The sequence below is a fragment of the Hyperolius riggenbachi genome, chromosome 9 (genome assembly GCF_040937935.1).
Source record: "Hyperolius riggenbachi isolate aHypRig1 chromosome 9, aHypRig1.pri, whole genome shotgun sequence".
In the NCBI taxonomy this organism is placed as follows: Eukaryota; Metazoa; Chordata; class Amphibia; order Anura; family Hyperoliidae; genus Hyperolius; species Hyperolius riggenbachi.
In genome coordinates, this window is record NC_090654.1 from 225507780 (window position 1) to 225526378 (window position 18599).

Here is an 18599-nt window from a genome sequence, read left to right on the forward strand (position 1 = left end):
ACCTTGGGGTTGGCGGGCCGCATTGCGTAAAATTGTACGCACTCCCGCTGATGCACGAACATCAATACATACATTTTTACGCGTTGGTGGTTCAATGCGTAAAATTGTATGTGTTGATGCTCCTGCATCAGCTGAAATGCGTAAAAATGTACACAAAGTGGCCCGCCAACCCAGAGGTCGGCAAAAACAAAACTAGCTGGAAGCGGGGGACTGGAGCAGCAGTGAGTGACTACGAGGGCACAGGATGGCTGCAAGGGGCTGGTAGTAAGTGAAACTCATTTTTTTTTTTTTGCCTGATAATTCCTTTAAGTAAAGATGGGGAGGGTGCACCACTCTGTTCATGGAAAACTACAGTAAAAATCTCTGAACTTACTTCACATAAAATCGCAAAGCATTTGGAACTTTCATCATTTACTGTGTGTAGCAACTCCTAGGGTGATTGTGTTTTTCGTTTCGCTGTAAACTGTACAGCGCTTCCAATTAGCGTTTCTCTGGTTTTTTTTTAAATAAACTTTATTATACTAAACAGGTGTCACCATGTCCAGCTACCTTAAAACCCCTCAATAATGCAAACAGTTTTCACAGTTTTGTCTCTGCTAAATCCCGTCATCCATCCTTCTCTCCACACACCACATAACGGCCACTCTATCCCTCTCACACAATCAGATTTCTTTACTGTACATTGTGGACAGTCAATGAGATGCAAATGATTCAGAGTTTATGCATCATTATGCAAACTGGTCAAATCAATTCAACCTTTTCAGGATTCAATTGGTCCATTTTCAGGCTGTATAAATTTTCATGCAAAAACTGCAGAGTCCTGTATCCACCTGGAATTATTTGCATCTCATTGGCCATCCCTACTGTGTAAGTTGCGCGTTCTCCCTAATTCACTGTTTACTCAGATATTTCCAAACTAACATCCATTTTCTAAAATTAACAACAATAGGTGGCGCTCGTACACTTCCTAATATAGCTGCACGGTGAAGCAAGGTCCCAATTCCAAGATTCAGATTTGTAACATCCATGTTCTAGTAAATCTCCATTGTTAGGTCCACTTTCCATCTCCATGTAATTTGTTGTTTTGTAGACCCAGTTTTCCTGAATCTTGATTGCTCTCTAGTAATAATATTAAGGTTTGTATAGTGCCTGTCGGACTCAAAGCACAACTTTGAGAGCTGCAGCCACTACTGGTATGCTCAATAGGTCACCCTGCAATGTTAGGGCTAGTGCACACCAAAAATCACTAATCTTAATCGCAAAATTAGCGATTTTTGTAGCGATTCTGGGCATGTGCCTCGCTATTTTCTATTTATGCCTAGTGATTTTGGAGTGTTTTGTTGTAATGATTTTGTAATCCTTGTAAACGTTGATCAGGAAGTGAACAGCTTTGGGCAAAAAATGCTTGGAAAAGTGGCTCTGTTCAGTGCTTTTTAGAGTGATTTCCACTTTTCCTATACTTAACATTGAGACGTAATCACCTCCAAATTGCTGCAGGAGCTATGTTTGCATTTGGGAAAAATCACATCAACACGGGTGTGATCAGTCCCATACAAACACATTAGCAAATCGCTTTTTGAGGCACTAATTTTAAAAGTGCTCAGAAGCGCTCTTGGTGTGCACCAGCCCTTAGAGATACTGGCCAGGATTCAAACCCTGGTCACCTATGTCAGAGGTGGTGTCCTTAACCAGTACACTATCCAGCCACTCTGATCAATTTCTGGAATTCCGAATTTCTTCGGCCAAAATCGATGGAATTGGTTGATTGGGTCGGGAGCAGTGGCAGATCATTTTTAGCAGAAAAAAACTGCAGCAGACTGCCTTCCCCTCCAGAGGAGCACACCAGTGACAGTGTTTCTAGTAGAAACCTTGTCAGTTTGTGCAGGGATGTACTAACAACCCATGGGAATCCCTAGCAAAATTAGCATGGGGGCCCTCTTATTGGTTCCAAATCCCCCATGTGGCTGGTAAAACACACACACACACACACCTACATGCCTGTTTCCTCCAGCATCCTCTCCCCACATTGCAGTGTAATACATTAGAGTAGTGTAATATTTACCTGTTCCAGCATTGCGTCATGTCTTTTCTGTTCTTCCCAGCAGCAGCATGCTCTATGCAGGGCCAGATTTAAGCCAAGGCCACATAGGCTATGGCCTAGGGCAGTGATGGCTAACCTCGGCACTCCAGCTGTTACAAAACTACAAATCCCATCATGCCTCTGCTTACCCGAGTTAAGCTTAGAGCTAAGAGTATTGCAATGCCTCATGGGACTTGTAGTTCCAACACAGCTGGAGTGGCAAGGTTAGCCATCACTGGCCTAGGGCACCACAGGATCAAGGGCGGATGGGCAGCAGGCTATACTAGGGGGAAGGTTTCTTGACTTCCTATACTGGAGGGAGGTGGGTTATCAAGCTATCTATACGGTAGGGTGAGCAGGGTCATCTGGCTTCTTATACTAGAGGGATGGGGGGAGGGGTCATTAGGATACCTATACTGGTGGGGGGGAAGGGTCATCTGGCCACCTATACAGGAGGGAAGGGTCAGTGGGCTAACTATACTGGATGGAGGGGGAAGGGTCATCTGGCTATCTATACTGAAGGGGAGTGGCTGCGGAAAGTGGCCTTGGGCGGTAAAGAGTACAAATCTGGCCCTGGCTCTGTGCTTGCACATCTCCAACTCTCGATGACATGCGTTAGGAGCCAGAGGTATACAGCATAGAGCGCGCAACTGTCAGGAAGATCAGAGGAGTCCCAACTCAGCAGTGGAGCAGCTAAATATTACACTGCTCCACTGTGCTACTCTGCACAAGGGCGAGAAGGAACTGGCCCCGTAGCCCCCAGGTTGCTATAGTTTCACTACTGAGTTTAAAACTGTAGAATAAATGTTAAATCCTAAAGAGGAACTCCAGTGAAAATAATGTAGTAAAAAAAGTGCTTCATTTTTTACCATAATTATGTATAAATGATTTAGTCAGTGTTTGCTCATTGTAAAATCTTTCCTCTCTCCGATTTACATTCTGACATTTATTACATGGTGACATTTTTACTGTGGGCAGGTTATGTAGCTGCTCCTAGCTGTTTTGGCTGTTAGAGACAACTGTAAACAGCTAATTCCTGTCTGTGAACATTGTTACATTGTGGCAGTTTGCCCAGAGTACCTCAGTACTCAGAGCTTCTTGTGGGAGGGGTTTCAGCACAAAATCAGTCATACAGCGCCCCCTGATGGTCTGTTTGTGAAAAGCATCATATTTCTCATGTAAAAGGGGGTATCAGCTACTGATTGGGATAAAGTTCAATTCTAGGTTGGAGTTTCTCTTTAAAGTGGACCCAAATTAAAAATACAAGATTTCAGAAATAAAATCTATTTTCTAAATTATAATAATAAATAGCAGCCTTATTTCAGCTGCATGATGACAAATATAAAATATTTTACATTTATTGGAGAAACCCCTCCCTTCCTTTCAAATTGCCGGGATTTTTCCGGCAAACTGGTGGAGTAGATAGTGTCCAGCAATGGAGAAATTGCTAATGGCTGCCCCTAGTATAACCCTAGCTATCAAAAGAGAAGGGTGAAAAGCATGCATTGAAATGATCATAGGTTTGAAGGAGTTTTTATTTCTTTGTATGTGTCAGAGTGGTGCAACTAAATATTTTTAATTAAAAAAAATGTTTGGTTTGGGTCCGCTTTAAGGAACAACACCTCTGGTGTAATCTGTTTATGTTATGTTCATTATGTTCATTTTTCTTAAGACTATCATAACCGTTACTGACAAACTGTCTTTTTTAATTTTGTCCCTAGAATACAGCGAATGACTAGAACGTTTTTTTTGTTTTGTTTTTTTGTTTCAACTTCTAATGCCTGAGCATCATTAATAACCTGCCTGTTGATAGGTCTCGTTTTGCTGAGTCAAAGGCAAATGTCCTCCTTTTGTTGCCTGGAAAATTCCACAAGCCCTTCATGTAAAACCAACAGAAATGTCTGCACTGCGTGCCAAAATGAACCTCTGCACAATTAAAATGCATACAGGTACCATGAAAGACTGTAAGCACTTTAAGATCAGGTCTTTATATATTTTATCAAACCGCTGATCCTGTTGTATGCGTGTGCAACATTTTATGCACATTAGTTGAAGGGTCATAGAAGTCTGCAAGGAGAGGAATATGGAGGCTTTCATAAGGGCCTCAATTGTCTTTTTTATCTGTATTGCTAAAATGCAACATAACTCAATACATGAACCAATCTAAGTTCATCAGCTAGAGCTTTGGTCTGATTATATATGGAATTTTCAGGAATGTGGAGGTGGCCATTCCTGTTCCATTTTATAAAATGTTATTTGCTTGGCTGTTATGCTGACCTCGTTGCTTTGGAATCAATGTCACACCTGCAACAAGTATGGAGGCACACTTGTGTTATAACTCCTGATCTACTATATACATACTATGGGCTTGATTCAGTAAACGGTGCTAACCCAGTTAGCACGCCTAAAGACTTTGGGCGTGATAACTAGGATGCTAACTGGGTCAGCACCGTTTACTAAATTTACATCGCGCGCAAAATCCCACACTGAAAACTTTGCGTGCCCACAGCGCGGTGTGCGCGAAATGTTGCATTGCGGTGCGACGAAAATGGTGCGTTGATGCGCCTATAAGGTCGCATTGCGTGCGACTTTAACGTCACATGGTGCGACATTAAGGTCGCACCCAATGCGACCTTATAGGCGCATCAGGTGCACTGTTTTCGCCGTGCGCGCGCAAAGTTTTGCGTGCGGGACTGTGCGCGTGATGTGAATTTAGTAAAGGGTGCTAACCCAGTTAGCACCCTAGTTATCATGCCTAAAGTCTTTAGATGTGAATTTATCATGCCTAAACTAACTTTAGTCATGCTATAGGGCTTTTCACAGGTGTGCTAACACTTAGCACGGTTTACTGAATCGAGCCCTATGGATCAATGGCTATAATTATTAGGGGAAATGATGTGGGCATGCAGAGAAATATTGGGTGGTTTTTTTTAGTTTTTTTTTTTTATTTAAGAGGTTAATCATCTGTACAGTGAAATGATTGGGACACATTACAGTTCCCCCCGAGGTTAGGTGAACTAAGTTTTGAAAAGCCAGACACTATAGCACTGGCCAGGTAATATAAACTTTGAGGACGTCTAATCCCTCATACATGCTTCAGATTATTATTGCTTGGCAGGGATTGGCACACGATCCCTCGGGCTCCAGTTAGTAGTTAGAATGTAAAGTAATTCAGCAAACCTGGCCTGGATTTTTGTATAAATTGCCTCGCTTTGAGTGGCAAGGTGTGAAATCCTTGAATGGCTCCTAAAACAGGGAGGTTTGTTTAAAGGTACTTGTAACAGCAGTTGTGTAACTGTAGTCACAAGTATGCACTTCTGTGAAGAACACAATCTGGACTGAACCATGCTGTAATAAGCATCCTGTAATGCCTCTTTTCTACAAGCAGCTGAAGGCAGGACTTTTCACTGCCTGTAAGCTGCTCCTGTTCACCAGCCGGGAACTTGCTAGCACTCAGCACAGGCAGTGGATAGGCAGCCCGCCATGGAGTTGTATCTGCTGAGCACGGCGGTTGCCATCTTCAGAAGCGACATGCGCTGTTATTGCAAACACTGACATTCATCTGCATGCAATTGCAGCTAAATGGAACTTGTAGCCAGTAGCCGGAAGGCTGAATGCATACATGCAAAAACGGTGTCATGGGAAATTTTGCCACAGGGTGAAGCTAAAAAATGGCTGTTTTTAAAGTAATTTGGACTCTGTCTTTTAACTGTGCACAAATTACTGTCTGAGCGCTGCTATAGCTGTAATTCACATTACGGCCTATGGTGGCACATGGTGCGCCAAAATGTACCTGCACCATTTTACGCAGTTTGAGTCTGAGCTGCCAGACAAGCAGTTCAACCGCGCATAGGATAGAGGCCTTAGTGGAGCTGTAGAGATGGTGTAGTTGTGGCTGTCTGAAATGGATACCAAGATGGTGCAATCTTCCACCTCATACTACTGTTTATTGGATATATGGCTATTCACATGCATTCTTGTAAGCATATATTTTGGGTATCTTAGGGTAGAAAATTGTTTTTACACTAGATGCTCTTTGATTCACAGTATTGTGTAGGAATGATCTCCACTGCTGATGAGGATCCAAGACCTGCACCATGCTGGAGGATGGCAGGACATGTGAAACCCTGCATGTGGATGTAGTGATCAGGAAACACAAAATACCATAAGGATTGCAGAGCAACCTGACTGTAAGGACAGACCAGAAGTCCACAAAAAGGAATCAGAATGTTACCACGACTGAGGGGTGTGTGGCCATCCTGTCCACATGGACACTAATGTGAAGTAGCGATAAGACGGACCATTGGTCAGATTTCTTTTTTCTTTTTTTTTTTTTTTATAGCTGATAGGTAGGGGGCTTTGGTGGGTTAATAGACACCATAAAGAGAGAAAGAGAGAGAGAGAGAAATGTACCACCACCATTTGGTGCCAACGACTAGAGCAGGCATGGGCAAACTTGGCCTTCCAGCTGTTAAGGAACTACAAGTCCCACAATGCATTGCAGGAGTCTGACAGCCACAGTCATGACTCATAAAGGCAAATGCATTGTGGGACATGTAGTTCCGTAACAGCTGGAGGGCCGAGTTTGCCCATGCCTGGACTAGAGTTAGAGAACCAGGTTTATTTTACTTCTATGTACATTTATATACCTGCAGTGTGAACTTGGTGCAATACATTTACATTGTTCTAGAATTTATTACAAAAAATGTCTCCCTGTAAGTGGCCACCATTTCAGAATTTAAAACATTTTGGGTAACTCTTCTATGGTTTGCTATGACACAGAAGAGCTTTGCAAAGTTTTGCTTCCTAGTAGACAAGTTTCAGAAATCCCATGCCAGGTTTACATCATTACTTGCATTCTCCATTGCACTCCATCCATGGAGAACCTTTGTATGTTTACGCTTATGCCTTTTAAGATAAAACAAAAGAGGGATACAGAGAGTCCAATATGGTGCAGTATGTACTGGTAGTAGAGGAAGAGATGATAGAGTAAATAAAATATACTCACAAGTCAGGGTTACCTCTCAGGCAACTACTGATAATGCAAGTGGGGAGATTAGACCTGACCCCACTCAGGACTAAAGCTATGTGCAGTATACATTTGAAAGATTAATGAAAGAGCACCGATCAATTTTTCTCCCTTCCATGTAGTATGAGAGCATACTCTACACAGTCTATTCTATTGAGCTGAACTCCCCATCAGATAAAAAATCTTTGCAAGATGATATACACAAAGATGCTGTACACATTCAAAAGATCAGTATCTGCAAAAGATCAGTTCCTGCAAAAGATCTGTTCCTGCAAAATGCATTCATAGTCTATATCTGCAGATCTCATACACACCTTGTTTAACAGACATTCATCTGCAGATCAGGCCCACCAGGATGGATTTTGAGATCTGCAGATGAATATTAAACAAGGCGTGTATGAGGATCTGCAGATATCATAGACTATGAATGCATTTTGCAGATACTGATCTTTTGAATGTGTGCAGCATCTTTGTGTGCAGCATCTTGCAAAGATTTTTATCTGATGTGGAGTTCAGCTCAACAGAATAGACGGTGTAGAGTATGCTCTCATACTACATGGAAGGTGGTAAAATTGGTCTCTGATCTTTCATTAATCTTTCAAGTGTGTACACAGCTTAAGAAGTCGCTCTGTAGATAAGAAACATAAGTATACAGTAGTGCCAAAAGAATAAAAATATGTAAAAAGTTTAAAAATAGAGGAGGTAGTGGTGGACTTACCTCCTTCAAGCAGACCTAAGATGATATGCATGTGATATCAATACAGCAGTTTATTTATACACTCCAAAAGATCATACAACACGTTTCACAGGATTGACCCCTTTTCTTCAGGCAATAGGGATGGAGCATTTACAAGCATGTCTGTAATTCAGCCAAGCACTTCTGTGACAGAGGCGCTTGGCTGAATTACAGACCTGTTTGTATATGCTCCATCCCTATTGCCTGAAGAAGTGGGGTCAATCCTGCGGAATGCGTTGTTTGATTTTTTGGAGTGTATAAATAAACTGCTGTATAGATATTACATCAATATTATCTTAGGTCTGCTTGGAAGAGGTAAGTCCACCACTACCTCCTCTATTTTTAAACTTTTTAGATACTTTTATCCATTTGGCGCCTCTGTATACCTATAACTTATGCATTTTGTACCTCTCCTGTTTCTAACAACAATTTGAAGAAAAGATGGCAAAAAACAGCCTGTGTATGACCAGTTCACACAAAGTATCCTCAGCGTAAGAGTTCTCTGTTAGGGCTCTTTCACATCAGAGCTTGCGTTGGAGAACGCTCAAAGCATACGTTTTGTTGTATGCGTTTTAATGCGTTTTGATATGCGTTGCACTGCAGTGAGTGTGCGTTTTTAATCCGTTTTCAATGCGTTACAGCACATAGAAAAACGCAGGTAATTTTTTTTTTCTTTTAGCTTTCAACTTTCTACATTGTTCCTCTGTTGCATTCTGGGACTGATTGCCTGCGTTAACGGATTAAAAACGCGCATAGTGTGCGTTTTACATTGACTAACATTGTAACGCATAAAGCTAGCGTCGGCCGAAAAACTGCGCCTGGGTGCAGTGTAACGCAACGCACAAAAAGGCTGCGTTATATGTGAAAGCTAAAATGAAAGTCTATGGACTTCCATTTCACCTTGGGTAACGCAAACTTTACCCTTTGCGTTGAAACGCAGAAAATCTGCCCTAATGTGAAAGAGCCCTAAGGGCTGGTGCACACCAAAAGTGCTTCTGAGAGCTTTTAAAAAACGACGGCGCTTTAAAAAGCGATTGGCTAATGTATTTGAATGGGATGGTGCACACCAGAGCGATGTGATTTCCAAATGCAAACGCGGGTTATTTCTGTTGATTTCTAAAGTGATTCAGCCTCAATGTTAAGCATAGGAAAGTGCAAAATTGCTCCGAAAAGCGCTAGATCAGAGCAATTTTCCAAGCCTTTTTGTTACAGAGAAAAATAATTTCAAAAGCGCCGAGCCTTTGCGATTACACTATCGCTTTTTGGTGTGCACTAGCCCTACTAGTGTATTTACAGCCTCTTAACATGTTTAGTTGGAAAATACAATTAGCAGCTGCTGGAGAATGCTCAGTCTTGAAGTATACAGCCGGACAATCCTAATTTAAAGGGAAATTGTAATTTTAGGCGGTAGAAAAAAAGACTTGCCATAAACCTTGATGGGTGCTGTTCAAGTCTGATCGGCAATTTAACATTATGAAGAAGTATCTTTCTATTTCAAGCTGCAGCCAGATAAGAATTTTCCAAACTGCCCGTAAGCTCATATTGCTCTTCTCTGCTGCTTTAGCAACTGTACTATGTAGTCTGTTAAGAGTAAAGTTGCTATAAGCCTGTCAGGAAATCCTACCAGGTTGTATTATTTATTCTACCCACTGTAAAGCGGTCCTGAATTCTTGCATAGCACACAATGAAAAATCTTGATTACACATATATTTGCAAACGAAATTCACTTCACTGTGCTCTGTGTTTATTTAGCTAGATTAAAGGGTCCAATTAGCTTTAATCAGGAGCTATGAATCAGAAACCATCTGTGCTTCTACAGGAAACACTGTGGCTTAACCCTTTCACTGCTCCCAGGAAAGTCATACCAAACTAAATTCTTCAGGGCTTTGTAGGATTTCCATTAATCGTAATGAAGATTTTTTTTTTGCTCTAAAGGTTATCATGCTGTGGCTGGAGCTTTAGAGCAGACAGGAAGTTAGATTCACTTTAAGATACAGGTATGTTGAGCCCCAGTATGAATGCAGCAGAAATGGCCCACATACTGCAGGACAACAGGCTTCTCTACTTGTTTTCAAGATGTAGACTGATGCAGTGACTAACAGGAAATGTGGCTCTCCCAACTCCTCACTTCCATTAGAAATACTGTGGAATGACTGATATGCACATAGAACAAAATGATCTTACTTAGGCCCGGGTTCACACTTGCGTCTAAAAACTGGTCCATTAGCAGAACGGATTGGACTGTATACTGTACAAATAGAACGGATGCAAACGGATCCAATGTTAACCTATGGAACAGTTCACATGCACTGAACGGACCGCAACTTTCTTGCCGGACCAAATTTTCCGGACTGCTGAGCCCAGCGAAATGGAAACGGAAGCTAAAGCCCTGCATTGGGAGCTATAAGAGAATGGAACGTTTCTCCACACCACTGGGGGTGGTGGTCTGGGGGAGATGTGGGGACTGGGGAAGCTAAACTGTACCTGGACGGGTGAGGGAAGAAGGAGGGTTTCTTACCCAGACTTCCGTCTCTTCCCCTTCGTTCCCATGTCGTGTCTTGTGACTACCAGGCTTCCTCCTTCCATGTTTAAGGAGGAAGCATAGTAGTCACGTGACGTGACGCAATGTGGTACACAAGGGGAAGAGACGGAATCCTTAGAAACTCTCCCTCCCTCCCCGTCTGCTCAGCAGACCGGAGTGAAAACGCATCCGATCGATCGGTGATCAGATCAGTTTTCACAGATCTGTTTGCCAGTGTGGACCAAACCTACAGATCTATTGAAGCGGATCTGTTTGGCTTTAAAATACCAGTGTGAATCGGGTCTGAAACAAATACCTACCATTAACCCTTCCAATATGTACAGCCAAACTGGTTACATAACAAAAAAGCAGAATTTTACTTTTAAGACTTGAGTTGTATGTAAACAGCCTCTACATGACTGACTGGCCAGGGAATTACTGCAGCACCAACCTACAGATCTACTTCTTTGAGGTGATTAATTAAGGCAAAAATCAAGAGATCAACCTAGTTTAGTTATATCATCCCAACAACCAGTTTCACTTGGAAGCTGATGCTGCAGCAGTCTCCTGCCTTGTCTTTACCATGGATGGTCAATGAGATGCAAAGGATTCTGGGTTGATGCAAAGCTGCATACAATTTACATTACATCTGCTTACCAGCCAAAATGATTAGCATCGCATTGACCCTTTTTCCTGGAGACCCAGTGACAGTTTGCTTTAAAGAACTGTAGTGAAAGGTATATAGAGGCTGCCCTATTTACTTCCATTTAAGCAATACTAGTTGCCTGGCTATCCTGCTCATCCTCTGCCTCTAATACTTTTAGCCATAGCCCCTGAACAATTTCTGACAATATTGTCAGATCTGACAAGATTAGTTGCATGCTTGTTTCTGGTGTTATTCAGCTACTACTGCAGCCAAATAGATAGGTAGGGCTGCCTGGCAACTGGTATTGTTTAACAGGAAATAAATATGGTGGCCTCCATATACCTCTCACTACAGTTGTCCTTTAAAGGATACCTGAACCCAAGGCAGAGCTACCTAAGGTAAACATAGAGGTATGTTCATGCTGGACTCGCGTACCTTTGTGTGTTGGCCGTTCCTCTACTTCTGTCTCCCCCCACACCCAATTTTCAAACAGGAAGAGGTGGGCTTTCTGGCGATGTTCCCTCCTATCACCCTCCCATTTCCCCCTCTCTATCAGAGAAAGGACTACAGCGAAATGACAGGGGCACTTCCTGTGCCATATCTATGCGTGCAATGAGCTGGAAGGCAGTAATGCAAATGGTAGGTGCTAAATGGACATCAAAACCATGATGATTTAGTAACATGTAAATATCACATTAGCTGACATTTGGTGGCTAATAAGAACAGAAGGAAAAGCAACGCAGGAAAACATAATAGAAACCTAATACAAGTGCAAAAACCCAATGGGATCATCTATTTAAATGACAAGTCAATTCAGAAGTGATGGTAGTTTTAGGAGGCTTGTATTTGGTTAAATGTTGGTTAGCTTTATACTGGTTCCAATGAGAACTCTCTGATGGCAATAACCGGTGTGACCCTGGTCAGATCTGTGGCTACTGAGAGCTAAGCAACGCCAGGCTTACTTCAATTGCATTTCCATTTTAAGTAAAGATTTTTAGAAAAGCAGTAATTCTAGTCATGGAAAAAAAAGAGTCTGCTGACTAATTTTCAATGCACAGGGGCCATACACCAATACACAGCATTATATGAAGGGTCATTAATGCTTTAATCTTGTCCAGAATACAAAGGGCCTGATTCGCACAGCGGTGCAAACTGTTTAGCACGGGTGTGCTAAACAGTTAGCACGTGAAGTGCCGTTCGCGGACTTTTGCGCTCGCAAAGTGCCGCGATTCGTGCGATCGCGGACTTTTGCGCTCGCAAAGTGCGGCAAATTGCGCACGCAAAAGTCCGCGAACGGCACTTCACGTGCTAACTGTTTAGCACACCCGTGCTAGACAGTTTGCACCGCTTTGTGAATCAGGCCCAAAGTCTGGTTCAAAATGAACCTGAATTTGCATGACCTGAGCAAGGATGCAACAAGAGTCAGGCCCCATTCACACATTTGTTCAGGCGATTTTTGGCGTTTAACGTGAAAAAAATCGCCATTTACACTTGGCGTTTTTATTGCGATTAGCGCTTCTATAGCACTAAACGCGATCGCCAGGAAATCACCTGAAAATGGTGCAGGATACAAATTTGCTTTTGCCGATTTGCAAATCGCTCAAGTGAGAACGGGCACATTGGGTATTAAGGCACTAGCGCTTTAAAAAGCGCTAGCGCTTGAACGTTTTGCCGAAATCGCCGGCAAAACACTCAAGTGTGAATGGGGCCTAAGGCCTATTTTCCACGAGCAATCGAACTGTGTGCTCAGCAAGCAGTTACCAGGCAGCACTGAGCAGTTACCAGGCAGCAGTGAGTAGTTATCAGACAGCAGTGAGCAGTTACCAGGCAGCAGCAAGCAGTTGTGAGAGTTTGAGAGGCATTTCACTGCCTATCAACTGTCCATGGAAAAGAGGCCTTAAAAGATTTAAAGGATGCCAATGTATTTATTAAGTAACAGCTCCCGACCCAGTCCAGCCTCTGCAGATTCTGTTGCCTGCTGAATGTAAATTTACATTTTGGTAAAATTTTACAGATCTTCACCAATGCTCACCTCTGCACATTAACAGTGAGGCCAAGTCCACAGTGGGACATTGCATAGTGTTCCCTGTGTAACAGGAACGCAACAATAAAGTTGCACCGCACATTAGGCCGCATGCAGTGAAGCATACAATGAAAAGTATGCTTCACTTTTGCTGTTAACGCAGGCGTTAAGCAGTAAGACACTGCATGCAGTGAGTTACTATACTGCACCCGCCACACTGTGAATGTCGAATATGTGGTGCTTTGCGGCACAGTAAGCCGCACTACAAAGCAGCTGTTACGCAACAACCCACCACCGTGAAAAGGACCTAAAGCAGTCCAGCTACAAAGTCCATTGCTATTTACCAAGGCGTGGCAGAGGTGGCAAAAATATATTTTTGGATGTTGCAGCAAATCGGCTATCTTGTGTGTGACTTGTCCTCTTTGTGGGACAGATCCTTCATATATGTGCCTAGGACTGAAGACAGACAGGGCAATTACCATGATCACCAGCTGATGACCATTTGTCTGATCATATTCAGTCATACACAAAGAGTCACAGCACAAACCCAGCATTCAAGGAATCTGCAGACTCACAAAATTGCTGGCTGGTTCTATTACTGTGGAGATTCATGGACTGCAGCAGAAAATGTACTAGTCTATCCCTGGACTGGATGCAGCAGTCACATGACATGAAGTAGCTGTGGCAAAGTGAATGTACAGTATTAAAGCTAATTGGCTGCAGGTTTGTTTCTAGCAACTGACATGCATTCCTGAAGAATTTGGCCCTAGTTCAAAACTACAGACATTGCATTGCACAATTGTGTATGCAAATCAGTTGCCCATACAACCCAATGAGCATGTTTACATTTCTGCTTTGTGTGTGTGTCATTCCCAAATGCTCAGCAGGTTGGGATAACAAAAACCACTGCAAACGTGAAATGTGTGAGAGTTGTAGCTGATGGTGTACGTGTTACACGGCAAAGCACATAGTGTGAATGACGCCCTACGATGGGTTTCTGTTTCTTTCCATATGAATTCCTTTGCATTCCGTTCAGTGGAACATATGTGGCTATTCTGCATTTTAAGTGCTTTCTAAATGTATTGTGGTCAATAGCAGTGCGAGCGTGACTCAGCTGTAGCCCAGTTCTAAGTATAAGTGCACTGAAAATTCCTGTATATGCTTAAAGTGGATCCGAGGTGAACTTTTACACATTGCATAATTGTTTTCCTTTCCTATTGTTTATAGGGCATTCCTCAAGCCAAATACTTTTTTTGTTTTTGTTTTAATACTCGAATTCCCTATAAACTAAAAAAGCCACGCCCACAGGTTTTCAGTGAGCCTTGGCAGTAGCAAGGGCTCATGGGAGCTCAGTCTGGGCAGGAGGAGGGGGAGGTGTTACTTGCCATTGATTTCAGAGGCAGAGGGGAGGAGGGAGGAGAGGGGATTAGGCTGATGGCTCAAGATACAGATAAGCCTGCCTGTGTGTAATGTTTACAAACAACATGGCTGCTGTCATTGTATCACAGGAATAAATAATCATATTCTATTAAAACTGTTTGCAGCTAGATTTGCTGTGTAAACCATCTAAACTTTAGATAAGATATGTAGACAAGTTACTTGTTATAGTTTGTTTTTCATCTCGGATCCGCTTTAACCTATGACTGTAACGTAACTGATGGATGATCACACTCCACAAGCTAGTATTGTTTGGATTATTATGGCCCATGATCCCCAATAAAAGCTGCACCGAGAATTGCCTCTCCTTCTGGATATTACTTGGGTATGATGAGCATAACGTGCTCCTTGTGCTAGCTCTCAGCACCCCTGACTGCCCCTAAGAGTGACAACCTTCTAGTGTCCTCCTGCGGTGAAAACCATTTAAACCAGCATAAATGGGATCTTGCTGATGAAGTCCCTGAGAATTCTGTACACAATTCTGGATGGACTTGACTTTAAATCAAACCTGAAGCTGACTTTTTTTTATAAGCTAATAAATTGTAAATGTAGTACAGCTAAGAAATAGAACATTAGTAGCAAAGAAAAGTCTCATATGGTTTTCCAGCACAGGAAGAGTTAAAAAAAAAACCTTCAGTTATTTTTACAAAAGAGCTTTTCCGAGCTTCTCGACCCACTGGGTCAAATACAGTACTGTTTTCTGAAGCAAAGAAACCGTGAGAGACAGCTTGAGATAAGGTTTTACTGCAGGAAAGTTCAAAGGGTGATTATTTCTGCTTTGCTTTAGAGTTTAAAAAACAGAGTGTGGATTCTAAACTGCAACTGTGGCAGTATGATGCAATGTTATATATATAAAAAAAAAACACTATATATCTGAAAATAAAAATGAGACCCTTTTCTTTGCTACTAATGTTCTATTTGTTATCTATGTTACACATAAAATTCATTTTATCATAAGTTTTTTGTGTTTTTTCGCTTCAGTTGTCCTTTTAACAAAGCAAACATTCAGTCTAGTTCTCTGATATTCTGTATGACTTACATGTCTTGCTAGACCCCATCTCTAAGGACTGAACCCCTAGGTAACCAGATGGCAGCTTACACTGCTTATTCCTTTTTATCATACGCTTCAACAATAGATTGGCCAAAAACAAAACTGGATAAAAGTTGTTGGATTAAAAACAACTCGAGCTTAAATCTGATTTTACACAGGTGAAAACCGTGACTTCAGCCGGTTACATCATACAAAGGCTTCTGTGGCTCTCTCCATCCGCATTGGTAGTCAGGGTGGTGACATCTGGCTCTTCCCATGTATTGTACGCCCAATCGGTGACTGCGTTCTGCAGATTCCCTAGGCTCTTCCACTTGCAATATTCAGTCTGCAATTTGATCGAATGACAAAACCATGGACCTATATAAAGATACTGCTGTATCCTCAGTTTCAAATTTTTGTGACTATTGAGATTTTTGTTTCTCCTTTTAATTGATTGTAACGGTTAAGTATAAATATGAAATGAATACAAAGGTTTTGTTTTTTGTTTTAAAGTGACTCTGGAGAATAAAACAAAATCTCAAAAACAAAAAAAGAATAAAATAAACCATAAGAAGGGAAATTGCTGCTGGTTATTATGCCATTGGTCTAGTATGATGTTTCTTGGTACCATGGGTGGCACATATAGCCCCCATATGGTATATTTGACTCAAAAATTGACCAGTATTTAAAGTGTATCCACTGTAATGTTTGTCAGCAGTTGGCAAGAATGCGCTTTGCTTTCCTCTTTAGAGGGGTCTCGTGGATTCAGAGTTCTGCTATTTGATTTTAATGCACATCAACCAATGATACCAGTCACACCATCCTTTGGATTGTGATGTCATGTCTCTCCAGCAGAGATCTGATTGGCTGGTATCCTTTCTGCTCTGGAGATCCTCCTCAAGGAGACTGCCGACAGTTGAGTGCGGCAGGTTTGTTGCTGGCTTTTAAGCTTGGTTTCTTTTAATTAGAATCCTTTGATATAACAGTAGGCTTCCAGAGTGGCAAATAAGATGTAAAGTAACCACAAGGTTACAAACAGCAAAGTTGTGGCAAGTCTGCAGCCTCTGGGGCCTCCCAGTTCCCCGCCGATGCTAGGCCGCCTCCGATACAGCAAGACGCTGACGCAGACAAATGCAAATATAGTAAACAAGGTGACAGAAAAAGCTAAGGTACCAGCTGATACATGGAACTCTTTTCCTTGGTATGCCCAGTAGATGGCAGCAACAGACCAGGCTATACCAATCCCCAGGAAAACGTTGACAGCGTTGCTCCCAGTCACGTTTCCGATAGAGGCGTCTGCATACACGTCCTGCGTAGCCGCCACTTTGCTTGCAAATGTATCTAGGGGAAGAAAAAGAATACCCCGTGCATTAGAAAATGCTACATATTGTCCTCTGTGTTCCAGCCTGACATGCTTTCAGGTCTGTTATTTCATCATGACAATAAAGCTTTCATGCAATTCTGTAAAAGCTGAAAATTAGCAGTAAAGGGGAAATGTCTACATTTACAACAGTCAAATCACAATGCTGAGGCTTGTTGGTTCGAACAACAGTGGCAGCACTGCTTACAGATACTGGCAACTGGGGTTTGGAGTGATGTCATCTAGTTACAAGTACATACTTTGACAGAAAAGGCTGAGTACTGTCTGTTATACACTTTATTTTTTGCTTTCCCGAAAAAGTAAGCAGTTAAAATCTGACAGAACCACTGTACTTCTTTGTACTATATCCGTCTTTTAATGAAATAAAGGCGGATTTAAAAAAAAAAATAAAAAATGCAATTTTCCCATCAGATTGATTATTTATAGCAAGAGGGATCTGCTTCCAATCAAGAAAGAGATCGCTTTTGAGATCAGTACTGCACAAATCGATCTCTTTCTCGACTGGAAGCAGATCTAACCTGCTAGAAATTATCAATCAATCCATCGATCTGATGGGAAAATTGCATGGCATGTCTGTTGTGTTGCAATGGACAATACCACTGCACTGCAAACAGAAAAGGATTAAGATGAAATGTGGCCCTATGCAAGATGGCAGTTTTTGCCCATCACCGATGATGTTAAAGCGATCAGTCTCAAAAAATGCATACATGCAGTACATGACCTTTAACAATTGCCTGTAATAACTCCCCTCCCTTAAACGACAGCAGTGATTGGTCAACGAGATCATTTGATCCCCTGACTAAATGTTTTCCCAGTCCCTCAATTCTCACTGTTACTCTAAGTAACAGTGATCACTGATTAAAAAAAATAGTAAAACGTTTAAAGTAAAAAATAAAGAGTTCACGAGAGTCCCTGATGCCCCCCCTTTCCCCAGGCAGCAATGATTGATGCAAGGGATCATGGGGCCCCTAAACCAATTAGTGTGCCAGAAGGTCCATACACATGACCCAATTTTTATGGCTTTTTTTTTCCCACGATGGGTGAATTTTTCCGACCATTGATTATTTTCACAACATTGTTTCACGAAAATGAGTTAAAGTTTAGCAACGTGTGACAATTGCGACCATGAGGAATCCCTGAGTCAACGATTGCTAAATGGCTTTAAAGGGGAACTGAAGAGAGAGGTATATGGAGGCTGTCATGTTTATTTCCTTTTAGACAACACCAGTTGTCTGGCAGCCCTGCTGATCCTCTGCCTCTAATACTATTAGCCATAGCCCCTGAACAAGCATGCAGCAGATCAGGTGTTTCAGTGGTTCAGACTTATAAGTCTGATCTGACAAGACTAGCTGCCTGCTTGTTTCTGGTTTTCATCAGATACTACTGCAGAGAAATAGACCAGCAGGGCTGCCAGGCAACTGGTATTGATTAAAAGGAAATAAACATGACAGCCTCCATATACCTCTCTCTTCAGTTCCCCTTTAAGAAGCAATTAGTACAGCATATAGTGATGCAGGTCAGTCTATCCCAAATACGATTAATGCTTATTCTACACGATCCCTCTCCACTTCATGGGCAGAAAGGTCAGCTGCATCCTTAGAACAGATGTGTTAAGCAGCAACCTGGACTAGTCATAAAACCTTTATCAAGAACTACAGAGTTGATTTGCTGTCAAGTCGAGACCTGACTTTTAGGAGAAAGGTGTTGTAGAACGTC

At 42.0% G+C, this 18599-nt stretch overlaps 1 protein-coding gene across 2 annotated transcripts in view; it reads right to left on the minus strand.

The window, feature by feature from the left end:
• Window positions 1-15331: 15331 nt before the first annotated feature.
• Window positions 15332-18599, minus strand: part of SLC8A3 (solute carrier family 8 member A3) — a 426307-nt gene continuing 423039 nt past the window's right edge. For both annotated transcript variants that reach the window (XM_068254069.1, XM_068254068.1), the window contains exon 8: window positions 15332-16843. In XM_068254069.1, the coding sequence (XP_068110170.1) occupies window positions 16467-16843 (377 nt within the window). In that variant the 3' untranslated portion in view covers window positions 15332-16466. The remainder of the gene's footprint in view (window positions 16844-18599) is intronic.